At 35.7% G+C, this 14978-nt stretch overlaps 1 protein-coding gene and 1 pseudogene across 1 annotated transcript; both read left to right on the top strand.

The window, feature by feature from the left end:
* Positions 1–4487: 4487 nt before the first annotated feature.
* On the top strand, positions 4488–5845 carry LOC147505332 (uncharacterized). Its single transcript, XM_086605516.1, has 2 exons — positions 4488–4750; positions 5176–5845. Exons 1-2 carry the CDS (start codon positions 4488–4490, stop codon positions 5843–5845), a joined length of 933 nt encoding a protein of 310 aa, XP_086461642.1.
* A 311-nt stretch (positions 5846–6156) lies between these two features.
* On the top strand, positions 6157–7054 carry LOC147505331 (uncharacterized; annotated as a pseudogene).
* The last annotated feature ends 7924 nt before the right edge of the window (positions 7055–14978 follow it).

Below are 14978 nucleotides of genomic sequence, written 5' to 3'. Positions count from 1 at the left end.
TGTGGGATACGTAGAGATTGAGAGGAAAGGGAAAGGGAAAGGGAAAGGATTGGTATATTAATGGTAATTAAAGTCTCTATTAAATAACTAATAAATATAGGCGTACAATTCATATATTGCGTGTATTTAGTTTTCAACCTGAATTTACACAAAACTCCTTTGTGAGTGTGTTATAACTTAAGGGTATAAATGAAAATAAAAACTAAAATGACGGAGTAGTCCTTTTTAAAGGTATTGAATAATTTATTTTTATATATAATCAAGGGTATTTAGTGGTAGAAAAAAGGCTGGTCCAATTTAAAGTTACAGGTTAATTATAGTATACTCTACTAATTGAGATATGCTACTAGCAGAGATATTGAGACAGTTATAATCCACTTTTCTTATACCATTTAGAAGCCACGTGTACAACATAGTTTCAAAATGTAATACAATAATTATATATAAACCTACTAATTCCACCTACTATATATATATCTAAACAATAAAACACAACATGATTTGCACTGTGCAACAAATGTCAGATCATGATACAGTTACTTATATATATATAGAAAGAACTATACAACAAATGTCATATCATCTAACAGTTGGTCATGTGTAAAGAAATTATTTTACAGTGCGAAGCATAAAACAACTCACGGCCGTATGAACTCGACGGACACCATGTTCCTCCCAATAAAGTCACCTAAAATAAAAACAAACAATAGCTCTTCAGTGCACATGATTCTGTTTTTAGTGACATTTCATCCATTTTATACACAATGCATAGTTCCACGAATGAAAGTTATTAGAAAAAACTATTTGTATGGGTCAACTTTTTTTGTGTGTTTCTATTCAAATTGTATATGTACCCCATCACAGTCCCTACCTCAGTCACATGTCAACTTTTGCGTCCAGATGCTCTTCTATAACTGCTTCTATCGTAGTGGGTTTGACATCTATTACTTTACCAAACTATATTTTCTTACGCTTTGCCTCAACTTCCAGCATAACAGGTCATTTCTCCTTGCGCAATAATTAAAATAGACACCAAGAAAAATTGATTGCCTCAACGATCGTCAGTGTTGTTCGGTAATGATGTCTTCCATTGAAAATACAAGGTTAGTTTTTATCTTTTTTTTAAAAAAAATTCAGTTCAGACAGAATGGCTTTGACGGATTTAGTAAATGATATTTTCCCTTGATTGGTTTTAAAGTTTCAAGATAACGACTTTATTTAGTTTCAGGTATAAGGTAACAACGACGGTCGGTCGGGTGGTGGTAAGATTCTCCAACTCAATGTCCATGCACTATTTAATTCTGATTGTTTTCGTCGCAACATATAGTCTAACTTCCAATGTATATCTAATATAACCTTATATTTGTTTTTAGTATGCTGATTTAAACAAGCACACAAACTGATTCAAATTTACTCCATAAGTTAAACATGGATTGTGAAATACCAGCTCCAGTGAATCCAGAAATAGTACAAGTGAACATTCAAACGCAAACAGCAGTACAAGTTGAGGTCGACCCACTATCAAAACTTAGTTTTCCTTTCTATAACTTTAACTCATGTTAAATAAAATCATACTGGTTTTAAAGTTACTTCTACTACAGATTCGTCATGGTTCTATTTCCAACCAATTTGTCATAGTAAAACACCCCACTTGCAAATACGACATCAAAGAGCAGATAAGATTGTAACTCCAAAATTATGCCCAACAACAGAACATCCACAACTAGTTGAGGTCGTCACCGTTAATCGTTCTTCCGTTATTGAACGACCAAATCGTTATGAATTAGCTCAACGTGCGCGTCGAGAAAGGGAACGAGCTTTGCGATTGCAGCTAACTTCTCCAGTTGGAACTTCTATTCCTTCATCAGTTACAAACTACGTTTCATGAGGTTCCACACATGATCCCATGCTTATATTACAGTGTCCAAATGAGATGCAATTTGGCAATCAATTGTCAGCATTACATTCTACTTGCGTAGACTAGTCCCACAATTCTCCAAAATCGGTACGTAGTTTTACCTTCGACACCCAACTTGGATCATCTCCCTTGCAAAGTAGCCAGTAAGTCTAATATTACTCCTATAAACTTTTTATATTGTAATTTTATTGTGATTAAAACCTCATTGGTGCCTCTATTTTGAATTTCAGATTATTTAATACTACTCCTGTGAGTACGTCTGAGATAGACTTACATTCTCAAAAAGATATGAATTGTGAAAAAAAACATCAAGGACTTCATCAAGTCATAATGGTCAATCGTTCAAACATAATTAAACCACCCAATCGGTATGCACTAGCTCAACGTGCGCGTAGAGAGCGGGAAAGAACTTCACACTTGCAAGGCGTTTCACAAGTGGCAAGTGTTATACTGACAATGTGTCCAGAAATTCCCAACATTCTATATTGCCACCGTCTCGCCAGAGCGACAAAGGAAAAAATGTCGTTGATGACGAGGCACAAATTTTACAACATCCAAATGATAGGAAATTTGTCAGACAATTGTCTGCATCACATTCTGGCACTGACAATATGTGTTATTATTCTCCGCATTCTACACGTAATCTCGCTTCTCCTTTCCAACTTGGATCTCCGTCGTTGCCTAATAGCCAGTAAGTCTATTATATATTACTATTGGAAACTATTTTTTTTTTTTTGGTGTCTTCTCGTCAATAAAATCTGATTAGTTCTATTTTGAATTTCAGACCAGGTGATACTACTCTTATGAGTACGTCTGATATAGACTTAACCCATTCTCAAAAGGAGGTGGATTTTAACCAAACCTCTGAAGGCGATGTAGAAACATCTGACGAAGAAGATTATGATGTATTTGAGTTTGGGCCTCCATTTGAGCCCTTGCATGTTGTTCCAGATGTGCGCCATGATCTTGGTGAAATGAACGTCCAATGTCAATCTTGCTCTGCCCTCCATTGGAGCGCTAAGCAATTGACCAGGTCTACCAAGAAGAAGCCTTTATTTGGGTCGTGTTGCCTACAAGGAAAAATAAAAGTCCCTTGCCTTCAACCTTTACCCCAACCACTCGAATCACTATTCGAAGGTGGTGATTGGCTAGCAAAAGATTTTCGTAAAAATATTCGAGGGTACAACGCATGCAATGCCTTTACAAGTCTGGGTGTCAAAGCAAATGATCGTGTCCTCAGAGGCCATGGGCCAAAAGCATTCACTATTCATGGAGAAGTGTGTCATAAAATTGGCTCCCTATTACCAAACAGTGATAATGAACCGAAATACACACAATTGTACATTTATGATGCAAGTGCCGCTCTGGAATATAGAAGGCAACGCAATCCACATTTGTTAACAGAGGTGTTAAGTATTATTCAGGGGGTGCTTATTCAAGCGAATGTATGGTCCAAGTTTTTCAAAAATGCAAGTGACATTCTAAGGTCAAATGCAATTGTAAACAATAATATTCCTGCATACATACAATACACTCCTGGTACTAATCGACTTCGGTACAATCTTCCATCGACTTCTGAAATTGTCGTTGTGTTGCCTGGGGATGAAAGTAAATGTGACATGTTACGAGACATCATTCTGCATTATAAAGAAGGTGGACTGCAAAGGATAAGTGAGTGTCACCCAGCATATTCACCTCTACATTATGTGCTGCTTTTTCCTAGAGGAGACCTTGGTTGGGCACCAGATCTGCGCCAATGGGATATTGCTAACAATTGTCCAGGTGAAACCCGTTTGACTCAAGTGCAATATTACGCTTATCGTTTATTCGATCGCCCCACAAAATACTCATCTATTTTGAGGAGAGGTTCTCTATTTCAACAGTGGTTAGTGGATGCCTGGGCTGCAACTGAACAGAACCGTTTGTGTTATGTTGGGATAAACCAAGACCACATTCGTGCGGATTTGTATAAGTGTTTGACGGACATTTCCATGGAAGGGTTGCCTCTAGTAGAGATCGGCCAGCGTTACATTCTCCCGTCGAGTCATACAGGGAGCCCAAGACAAATGTACGAAATTTACTAGGACTCAATGGCCATAACGCGTTACAATAAACATCCGGATGTGTTTCTTACTGCTACAGCAAACCCAAACTGGCCAGAGATTAGAAGAGCACTCAAGCAGCACCAAACTGCTTTGGACCGTCCATAAGTGGTCGCACGTGTATTCGAGTTGAAAAGGAAAGCCATCATGGAAGAAATACTTTCGAAATGGTGTGTTCAAAGAAAGCCGCCGCACATGTATATACAACAGAATTCCAGAAACAAGGTCTCCCACACATGCATGCCCTCATCTTTCTCAAATAGGCTGATAAGGTATGCAATGCAAAACAGGTTGATAAGATAGTGTGCGCAGAATTTCCTGACCCTGTCTCCCAACCAACACTTTTTGAAACTGTTAAGAGGTGTATGGTTCACGGACCCTGTGGCGCCAAGAATCCACAGGCCCCATGCATGGAGAATGGAAAGTGTACCCAACATTATCCACGTGCATTCACCGATGAAACAACAATGGATCAAGTTGGGTATCCTATTTACCGTAGGCGCAATACTGGTAAGGAGTACGAAGTTTGGGATTATCAAGTTGATAACAGGGATGTAGTGCCTTACAACCCATTCTTATCAGAAATGTTCAATTGCCATATAAACGTTGAAGTATGTTCATCAGTTCGTGCCATTAAATACATTCACAAATACATCTACAAAGGTCACGACAGGGCAACTATGGTGATACTTGGCACTGATGACGAGATTCAACAGTATATTAATGCAAGGTATGTGGGACCACCGAAGGCAGCAAGAGTCTGCTTGAATTTCCTTTGCACAAGGAGTACCTAAAAGTTGAAAGATTAGCAGTTTATCTTGAAGGAATGCATCATGTTGTTTTCAATGCAAAAGACTCCAGTGCTGCAGTTCTTGCTAGAGCAGACAAACAGAAATCAACCCTGACAACTTTTTTTGAACAGTGTTCTCGAGATGCAGAGGCCCGTGTATTTACTTATCAGGAATTCCCACAGCACTATGTTTGGAAAAAAAACAAAAAATTCTGGAAGAAGAGAGACCAATGTTGCGCTATTGGGAGAATGCACTTTGTAAATCCAAATGCTGGAGAACGTTTCTACCTCCACTTACTCTTGACAGTAGTCAAAGGTCCTACATCCTTCTGAGATCTTAAATGCGTCAACGGATCTGAATATAGTACATTTAAAGCGGCATGTGTTGCACGTGGTCTTTTAGAAGACGACGATGAATGGAGGCAATGTCTACAAGAGGCGTCCATAATCAACACTGCCTACCAACTGCAAAGATTGTTCAGCATTATGCTTTTGGAATGTTCCCCAACAAGTCCTGTGCTATTGTGGAATGAATTTGCAACAAGTGTTTGTGATGACCTTGCAATGAAAATACGTAACACATTCACAATTCCTTACCCAACCGAAGAACAAGTAGCTTATTATGGGTTATATTTGTTGAACCAATTGCTTTTTGAAGCAGGAAGAACATTATCTGATTTCCCAGACATGCCTAAACCCAGAAGAAACTGGGATGAAGTTACAGAAAACAGACTCATTTGGGAGCAAAGACAGCTCCAGCATGATGGGCTCCATGCAGAGGCCACTTCGAATGTATTGCGTCTGAATGACGAACAACGTGACGCCCATACCAAGGTAACATATTCAGTGGTAAACAACCGGGGAGAAGTTTTTTTCTTGGATGGAGCAACAGGGACTGGTAAAACATTTGTGTACAACACAATTGCTGCAACTTGCCGCAGTCTTGGTCATATAGTAATAACGGTTGCTTCATCTGGAATTGCAGCGTTGTATCTGGCGGAAGAACGGCCCATTCGACTTTTAAAATTCCTTTAAATGTGATGGATGAAACATTCTACAGTTTTACCAAAAACTCAATACATGCTGAACTTTTCAAAGAGACAAGCTTAATAATTTGGGATGAAGTGCTGATGCAACATAGACACTATGTTGAAGCTGTTGAAAGGACGCTTCGAGATATCAGGGATAATTCAAATCCTTTCGGTGGAATAACTGTTGTTCTTGGAGGTGATTTTAGACAAACCCTCCCTATTATACCAAAAGGGGTTCGGGAGCAATTTGTAGGTGCATCGTTGAGGAGATCTCAGCTATGGCGGCATGTTAATGTTGTGTACTTGGTCCAAAACATGCGCGTTGATGTGTCAGACCCTGATAATGCAAACTTTGCCAATTACTTGGTCGAGGTTAGTTGTTAATTTAAACTTTTAGTTATGGTTCTTTACTATAGATATATGTTTAGTCAAAGTTGAGTGACAGCTAATTTTGTTTTTTTCTTGACTTTTAGCTTGGAACGACTCCTGCGGAAATGGTTGATCTGCCTACATACATACGTCAGTGTGGAAATCAAGAAGAACTCATTTCTTCAGTTTATCCAAATTTGGATATGGCGGGCACATCATCACCAGCTTTTCTAAATGAACGAACTATACTCTCTACGCACGAAAGGACGACGTCAGTTTAATCAATGAAGCAACTCTAAATTTGTTTCCTGGAGAAAAGTTTTCTTACTTAGCGGCAGATAAAATCATCGATGATGCTAACAATTCTGAAAACAATGGCTCCCGTTATCCAAGTGAATTTCTTAACTCTCTAGATCCCCCCAGCTTGCCACCTTTTAATCTACAATTGAAGGTCGACTGCCCTATAATGTTGCTTAGGAATATTACACCAAGAGATGGACTCTGCAACGGGACAAGACTAATCGTGCTTCGTTGTGAAAAAAAAGTGATTCAAGCAATTATTTTAACTGGGGCAAAAGCCGGAGAAACTGTGTTTATTCCTAGAATATCTCTATCCCCATCTGCTCTTGAGATGCCATTTCAAATGTCAAGACGTCAATTCCCAGTAAGACTTGCATTTGCTATGACAATAAATAAGTCCCAAGGACAATCGGTGAAGTACGTTGGCATTGACCTACAAACCCCCGCATTCAGTCATGGCCAGCTATATGTCGCACTATCAAGATGCACATCTTCGAAGAGGATTAGTGTTCTCTTACCACCTGATTCAGTACTACCAATATAGTGTACCCAGAAGTTTTGCTTTCATATTGTACAAGGGAAAACAATTTATGTTAATATATTAATTACACAAGTATCATTCAAATAATGAACTGCGTGCTGTCAATTTGAAAGAAGTAAGTCCAATGCTTTACTCCCTATAAGGACCCTTTTCCTTTGACTTTTTCCAATTTTGCCAAACTTTATATTAAATTACATTATGCAATCAACCATGCGTCATAAAGTGGCACGCGGGTTTTTATCCCTTGACCATAATTGATCTGACATTATTTAAAAGTGGCTCCATTATATCAAACCACTGATAGCATTGACACACATGCGCGTGGGTATTTATCCCTTCGCAATAATTGATCTTACATTATTTAAAACTGACTCCATTATATCAAACCAGTGATAGAATTAAAACAAATGCGTTACAAGACTGATTTTATGAAGTTAATGACGTTGTAGTATTTTTTTTTTATATATTATACTTAATATTAAACGCCAAAAAAAAAGTTTGTTTAACAAATTGATTTTTCTTTATTAAATAATTCTTTTAATTACAGTCATATCTACGCACATCTTTTGTTAAATAATTCTCCAACTGCGCTAAACAATGTAACAATTTTTTAAAATTCCTCATGCGACATCCCTCATGCTTAAATTGTAAGAAAAAGTTGTTAAAGAAAAAGAAAATAAGGGACACAGATATGTTTATACAAAAAAACTTGCGACACACGTACAAGTGTAACAATATAAAAAAAAACCCAACCTTCTTATCTCTCCACATCTAAAAAAAATCGGCTCACCTATACACACACCCATCCATCCCCAGCAGTTTTATGCCCTAAAACAATATTTATTTTTCTACATCCATGCTCATTTATCTTTCTTATCAGAAACCTAACTTACCAATGGCCCAAAACAGACGAATTGTTCCCGAGGAGAATTTTATACAAATTTACAATAAAGGCCTGTTCCAACCTTTTTTTTATATTGAACTACAGCGTAGAGGTTGGTTATCTCTTTTACATCGCCCCGATGCTGCATATTCCCCGGAATTAGTTTTAATGTTTTACAATAATGGTAGATTCGAAACTGGCTGTTTTTTCGTTCGTTTGAATGAACGTGAGTTTGAGTTCACTCCGCAACTGGTTTCCGAGAGTACACACATTGCAATGAATGACAATGTACTCACACTCCAAAAGTCACCCTACGATACTATTAAAACATTGATGATTGACACAGTGATTAATGGCGAATACAACCAAGGGGCATGTTGTGTTTACCAGAACTCACTAAGGCGCAACCAACTAGCAGTGACACAGTGGTTGGCTCACAATATAGTCGGTACATGAAAAGCATGCAACATTACGAAGACGATCCTCCACCTACTATGGGTTTTGCAGAACAAAAAAGACGAATTTTGTATGGTGCAGTTTCTTTGGAACACAATTACACGGGCTCGAAAGATTTCTGCTCCCCTACCAACTTTAATCACAAAAATCATGTTCTGTTTTATTTTTATCTTGGTTTTGCTAGGTTGAAAATTTCAACAAACGAGCGTCGCCGGCCTACTGAGAACTTCTTATTTGCGGGGTTTTGGACACCTGTTGAGATGTGCACTACTCGACATGAACAGGAGGAGTCACCTGCAGCCCAAGTAGATTACTTTACTGAAGATGCATTGAGGGAGATAGTTAATCCTACAGTTGGTATTCATTTTCTTTTCCAGCTCATGAGGGCAATGTACAAACGTCAGGGATTCATTCATGCACAATTAATGAATTTGCAAGATCATGTGGAGGTGTATGGTGAAGAACAGTTACAGTTCTTGCATAATCAAGCACAATTTTTAGAAAACCAGACACAGATTTTGGGCAACCAGAGACAAATTTTTGAAAACCAGGGAGACCTTCAGCAGTAGGTTCTACAACGTATTAATGAACTTCAAGCTATTATGACTACTTTGATTCCTCAAATAGCCCGTCGTCAATGCCCACGAGCTCCTTCGTCATCTGATTCTGCATCCAGTTAAGAGTTTACAACTTCTTAATGTTAAATTACTGTTAGTTATGCAATTTGGAAGTGGTGTAATATTTTTATGACATAAATTCAAACTTTCAATTATTCTATGTGGTCTTCATGTAAGTACCAACATCTCTTATTTCGCACCTCCCTCACATTTACAACAGTTCATTTAGCGCTTACATCAACCCTAAGAGGCATAAAACTTCAGTTAGGATAGTTAACAACACAACAACATTCATTACCACACATATAACAATCAAGGACAAGTGTGATTTTCTCTTCATTAGGAAGCATAGGTTTGTTGCAATCAGTATATTGTATTTCCTTACTAAAACATCCAACCCAATTGCATTTTAGCCACATTTCAACTACTTTGCCTGAACGATCCCAAACTTTGACCAGATACATAATGCCTCTGCAATTTTCCTCCCTACATCTTCGATTAAGGTAGGGACAAGTTGGACATGTGTGTCCTTCTTGCTCACAAAGCTGACAAACCTGTAAAAGAAAATAACATTGAAAAAATGTTACAAATCAGTCATAATATCATCATTAAGGATTAATCCTTTCCTTTAAATGGGTCAATTTGGGTTTCATTCGGTTAAGTTTTTTTTTCCAACGATCGATTTTGGAATTAAGTTTTTCTATTACCTTCGGTGGTACAAATGTTCTGACAGGAGCTCCACCCATTTCTGCTTAAGTGATAAACAAGATTGGTAGGTACATGAACAAAGACAATTACTCAAGAATAAATTTTTGATTGAACTCTTATAGTACAACAACTGAGACAACCCCCAGCGATCAACATTTTTTGACCATTGGATGAACATGCACATTTATTACAAATGAAAATTATATTATATATGTAACAGCTTCAGGGAACTATTGTACATTAAAATGTGGTGGGAGTTATACTTTTGTTGTTCGTTCATGAATAGATTCAACTGATTAATCTTCCGATGAAACATACATGATTGTTAAATACAATTGCGTGGATAACAAATGAACAGTTCGAGATGCTTAATTAATTTCTTATCGTGATGTTTTTTAAAAGGCTTTAGGTCTTTGTAATTTACCATACTGTTAAATACATTTACATTTGAAAACATTAAAAAAATATACTTGACGTTTCCTTCGCACGCCTTCTAAAGCTTTGTTAAAGTTTTTACACTGTTCTCCAGTTTACAACGTTCAAATAAATCTGTCCGTACCTTTTTTTTACACCGGTAAACTAAACAATTATGGTTTTCTTGCAGTACAGAATGCTAGACCTAATTTTCCAAGTGGCCTTATGATATCCAATTATTATTGAGGACCAAAACCAAAAAAACATAACAACTTGCTTTAAGAAAATATACAAACTCCCAAACAAAATAAGTTAATTCCTACATGTGTACTCAAATTGTTTCTCAAGCTGACGCTATTTTTCCAAATGAATATCTACTCATCTAAAATTATTATTAGTTTTTACTTGCAAAGTAGGCCTATTTTCTATCTCCAACATCTGATCACTGTGCAACAAATAATATCTCTTCAATGCATAGAATTCTGTTTTGAGCAACTTTTGTGCATTCTATACACAATTCATAGTTCCCGCAAAAAAAAATAGTAGGATAACTATTTGCATAGTCCGGTTATTAATGTTTATTACAAGTTAGTAGCAAAACTATTTATTTAAATTATTTGCATAGGTGGGTGGTTCACATTGACGCACCAAAATAATTTGATTACCTCAACAATGATCAGTTTTGTTTTGTTATGATGTCTTCCATTGCATACTTCTAGAAAAAATCATAGATCCAACAAAGAAAGCTACCAGAAAAACTATTTGCATAGTCCGGTTGTTAGTGTTTATTGAAAGTTAGTAGAAAAACTATTTAATGAAATTATTTGCACAAGTTGGTTGCATAGGTGGGTGGTTTACATTGAGAAACCAAAATAATGTTTCGCATATATCGCTTTAATCAATTTTCAAACAGTTTAAAGGTGGACCATGTTCAAATCAATAATGCTTTTCTTGCAGTACAGACTGATACGTATAATTTTTGAAGTGGACTTACGACATCCAATTATTGTTTAGAAAAAAATGAAAAACGTAACAACCTGCTTTACGAAAATGTACCAACTCCCAAAGAAAATAAGGCAAATCCTACATGTGTCTTTCTCAAGCTAACGCTTTATTTCGAAATGAGTACATGTACATCTAAAATTATTATTACTTCCTGTTGCAAAGTAGGCCTACTTTGTTTATTGGGAACTATTGTACGTTGAAATGTGGTGGGCGTTATAGTTTTGTTGTTCGTTCATGAATAGATTCAACTGACTAATCTTCCCGATGAAACATACATAATTGTTAAATACAATTGCGTCTATAAGAAATCAAACAGATCGATATGCTTAATTAATTTTTTATCGTGATGTTTTTTAAAATGTTTTAGGTCTTTGTAATTTACCATGCTGTTAAATACATTTACATTTGAAAACATAAATAATTGTACTTTGCGTTTCCTTCGCACGCCTTCTAAAGCTTTGATAAAGTTTTAACACTGTTCTCCAGCCTACAAAGTTGAAATTAATCTGTCCGTACCTGTTTTTTATAACCCCCAACGGTAAACATTTTTTAACCGTTGGATGAACATGCAGATTTATTATAAATGAAAATTATATTGTATATGTAACAGCTTCAGGGAACTATTGTACGTTGAAATGTGGTGGGCGTTATACTTTTGTTGTTCGTTCATGAATAGATTCAACTGATTAATCTTTCGATGAAACATACATGATTATTAAATACAATTGTGTGTATAAGAAATGAAACAGTTCAAGATGCTTAATTAATTTCTTATCGTGATATTTTTTAAAATGCTTTAGGTCTTTGTAATTTACCATACTGTTAAATACATTTACATTTGAAAACATTAAAAAAATGTACTTGACGTTTCCTTCGCACGCCTTCTAAAGCTTTGTTAAAGTTTTTACACTGTTCTCCAGTTTACATCGTTCAAATAAATATGTTCGTACCTTTTTTTTGCACCGGTCAACTAAACAATTATGGTTTTCTTGCATGACAGAATGCTAGGCCTAATTTCCCAAGTGACCTTATGATATCCAATTATTGTTGAGGACCAAAACAAAAAAACATAGCAACTTGCTTTAAGAAAATATACAAACTCCCAAACAAAATAAGTTAATTCCTACATGTGTACTCAGATTGTTTCTCAAGCTGACGCTGTTTTTCCAAATGAGTATCCACTCATCTAAAATTGTTATTAGTTTTTACTTGCAAAGTAGGCCTATTTTCTATCTCCAACATCTGGTCACTGTGCAACAAATAATCTCTCTTCAATGCATAGGATTATGTTTTGAGCAACTTTTGTGCATTGTATACACAATGCATAGTTTCCGCAAAAAAAATTAGTAGGATAACTATTTGCATAGTCCGTTTGTTAATGTTTATTACAAATTAGTAGCGGAACTATTTATTTAAATTATTTGCATAGGTTAGTTGCATAGGTGGGTGGTTCCCATTGACGCACCAAAATAATTTGATTATCTCAACAATGATCATTGTTGTTTTGTTATGATGTCTTCCATTGCATACTTCTAGAAAAAATCATAGATCCAACAAAGAAAGCTACTAGAAAAACTATTTGCATAGTCCGGTTGTTAGTGTTTATTGAAAGTTAGTAGAAAAACTATTTAATGAAATTATTTGCACAGGTTGGTTGCATAGGTAGGTGGTTTACATTGAGACCCCAAAATAATGCTTCGCATATATCGCTTTAATCAATTTTCAAACAGTTTAAAGGTGGACCATGTTCAAATCAATAATGCTTTTCTTGCAGTATGGACTGCTACGTATAATTTTTGAAATGGACTTACGACATCCAATTATTGTTTAGAAAAAAATGAAAAACATAACAACCTGCTTTTCGAAAATGTACCAACTCCCAAAGAAAATAAGGCAAATCTTACATGTGTCTTTATCAAGCTAACGCTTTATTTCGAAATGAGTACCTGTACATCTAAAATTATTATTACTTCCTGTTGCAAAGTAGGCCTACTTTGTTTATTGGAAACTATTGTACGTTGAAATGTGGTGGGCGTTATACTTTTGTTGTTCGTTCATAAATAGATTCAACTGATTAATCTTCCCGATGAAACATACATAATTATTAAATACAATTGCGTCTATAAGAAATCAAACAGATCGATATGCTTAATTAATTTTTTATCGTGGTTTTTTATAAAATGTTTTAGGTCTTTGTAATTTACCATGCTGTTAAATATATTTACATTTAAAAGCATAAATAAATGTACTTGGCATTTCCTTCGCACGCCTTCTAAAGCTTTGATAAAGTTTTAACACTGTTCTTCATCCTACAAAGTTGAAATTAATCTGTCCGTACCTGTTTTTTACACGAGTCAACTAAACAATTATGGTTTTCTTGCAGTACAGAATGCTAGTCCTAATTTTCCAAGTGGCCTTATGCTATCCAATTATTGTTGAGGACCAAAACAAAAAAATAAAATAAATAACAACTTGCTTTAAGAAAATGTACAATCTCCCAAACAAAATAAGTTAATTCCTACATGTGTACTCAGATTGTTTCTCAAGCTGACGTTGTTTCTCCAAATGACTATCTATTCATCTAAACATATTCTTAGTTTTTACTTGCAAAGTAGGCCTATTTTGTATCATCGACATCTACTCACTGTGCAACAACTAATATCTCTTCAGTACACCGGATTCTATTTTGAGCCACTTTTGTGCATTCTATACACAATGTATAGTTCCCGCAAAAAAAGTTAGTAAGATAACTATTTGCATAGTCCGGTTGCTAATGTTTAGTACAAGTTAGTAGCATGACTATTTATTTAAATTATTTGCATATGTTAGTTGCATAGGTGGGTGGTTCATATTGACGAACTAAAATAATTTGATTACCTCAATAATGAACAGCGTTGTTTTGTTATGATGTCTTCCATTGCATAGTTCTAGAAAAGACATAGATCCAAAGAAAGAAAGTTAGCAGAAAAACTATTTGCATAGTTTGGTTGTTAGTGCTTTTTGAAAGTTAGTAGAAAAACTATTTAATGAAATTATTTGCACAGGTTGGTTGCATAGGTGGGTAGTTTACATTGAGAAACCAAAATAATGTTTTGCATATATCGCTTTAATCAATTTTCAAACAATTTTAAGATCGGTCATGTTCAAATCAATAATGCTTTCCTTGCAGTACGGACTGCTACATATAATTTTTGAAGTGGGCTTATGACATGCAATTATTGTTTAGAAGATAATGAAAAACAGAACTACCTGCTTTAAGAAAATGTACTAACTCCCAAAGAAAATAAGGTAGATCGTACATGTGTCTTCCTCAAGCTAACGCTTTATTTCGAAATGAGTATCTGTACATCTAAAATTATTATGACTTCCTATTGCAAAGTAGGCCTACTTTGTTTATTAAACCTCTGTTTTTTAAGTAAGAACTACGTTATATTAGTTGTTGTCGCATTAATCAATGCTTGCACTATGCCCTGAAAGGACTACAATGCTTAATTTTTCCTGGGCTCGTCTTCTAATGCCATTTTCGCTTTTTTCAATATCCAAACTATTTTCAAGTCCACAATTTTCAAATCTACACTTCCGAAAGCCTAACACCAACCCATTTTTCTTATGCCATCCCAACACACTGACCCTTGTGGATTCAATAAAATTATTTTGGTTCCTCAATGTGAACCACCCACCTATGCAACTAACCTATGCACATAATTTAAATAAGTAGTTCTGCTACTAACTTTCAATAAACACTAACAACCGGACTATGCAAATAGTTTCCTACTAACTTTTTGTCCTTGAACTATGCATTGTCTATACAAATCACAAAAGTAGCTCAACTTAGTGCACATGT

The sequence above is a fragment of the Coptis chinensis genome, chromosome 4, assembly GCF_015680905.1.
Source record: "Coptis chinensis isolate HL-2020 chromosome 4, ASM1568090v1, whole genome shotgun sequence".
In the NCBI taxonomy this organism is placed as follows: Eukaryota; Viridiplantae; Streptophyta; class Magnoliopsida; order Ranunculales; family Ranunculaceae; genus Coptis; species Coptis chinensis.
This window is presented reverse-complemented; position numbering and strand designations above follow the sequence as displayed.